At 39.9% G+C, this 893-nt stretch overlaps 1 protein-coding gene across 1 annotated transcript in view; it reads left to right on the forward strand.

The window, feature by feature from the left end:
• Positions 1-893, forward strand: part of LOC106877277 (probable myosin light chain kinase DDB_G0279831) — a gene marked incomplete at its 3' end in the record, with an annotated part of 41,647 nt that overhangs the window by 38,930 nt on the left and 1,824 nt on the right. Inside the window, exon 7 of the mRNA XM_052973910.1 lies at positions 361-498. Coding sequence (XP_052829870.1) covers positions 361-498 — 138 coding nt within the window. The remainder of the gene's footprint in view (positions 1-360; positions 499-893) is intronic.

Genomic DNA, 893 nt, shown 5'->3' on the forward strand with positions numbered 1-893 from the left:
ATGATGATGATGATGATGATGATATATACACCATGGGCTTCTATACAGTTTCCATCAACTAAATTTCAGTTCCCCCTGATCTATCAACAGTTTATTCATTTACAGCTGAGTGGAGTGGAGTGTTTTGCTCAAGAACACAACATACAGCCCAGTCTGGGATTTGAAACCACGACCTTGTAACCATGAGCGGCAACACTCTAACCGTTAGGTCACGTACCCTCACTCTGCACTTAAGTAGAAGTAAACGCAAGGACAGAAACCGTTACCCTTCCTGCTCCACGTTCCTGGTCCCTCTACTCCCTGCGTCTACCCTCTCCATTGTATTGGCTGAAAATATTTTCGTCTTTTGTACGGAAACAGGTTTATTGGAACAAAGATGGTTTCTTGAAACTGAAGTTGGCAGATTTTGGTTTGGCTATGGAAATAACAGAAGATATTTATACGGTGTGTGGCACTCCGACATATGTAGCACCAGAGATCCTTACACAAGAAGGTCAGTAATGCCCTTATATGGGGCGGGGGTTGGATGAGGGGGGGACGGGACGACAGGGTAAAATTGTTGTTTGCATTTAATACACACTGATGTAACACGTACTTAACAATTTACGAATATGAGTGTGTGTGCGCATGTATACCTACATACATACACACACAGGCATCTATTTAAACATACAATACACACACTGACATGTGTTTATACATACATGCACACACAGGCATGTATTTATACATACATGTACACACAGGTGTGTATTTATTCATGTATACACATACATATATATATATATATATATATATATACATATACATGATGGGCTTCTTTCAGTTTCCGTCAAGTGATGGTGGTGGGGACAAACACAGAACATACACACACATGTATATATATATATATA

Source organism: Octopus bimaculoides, chromosome 17, assembly GCF_001194135.2.
Source record: "Octopus bimaculoides isolate UCB-OBI-ISO-001 chromosome 17, ASM119413v2, whole genome shotgun sequence".
Classification (NCBI taxonomy): Eukaryota; Metazoa; Mollusca; class Cephalopoda; order Octopoda; family Octopodidae; genus Octopus; species Octopus bimaculoides.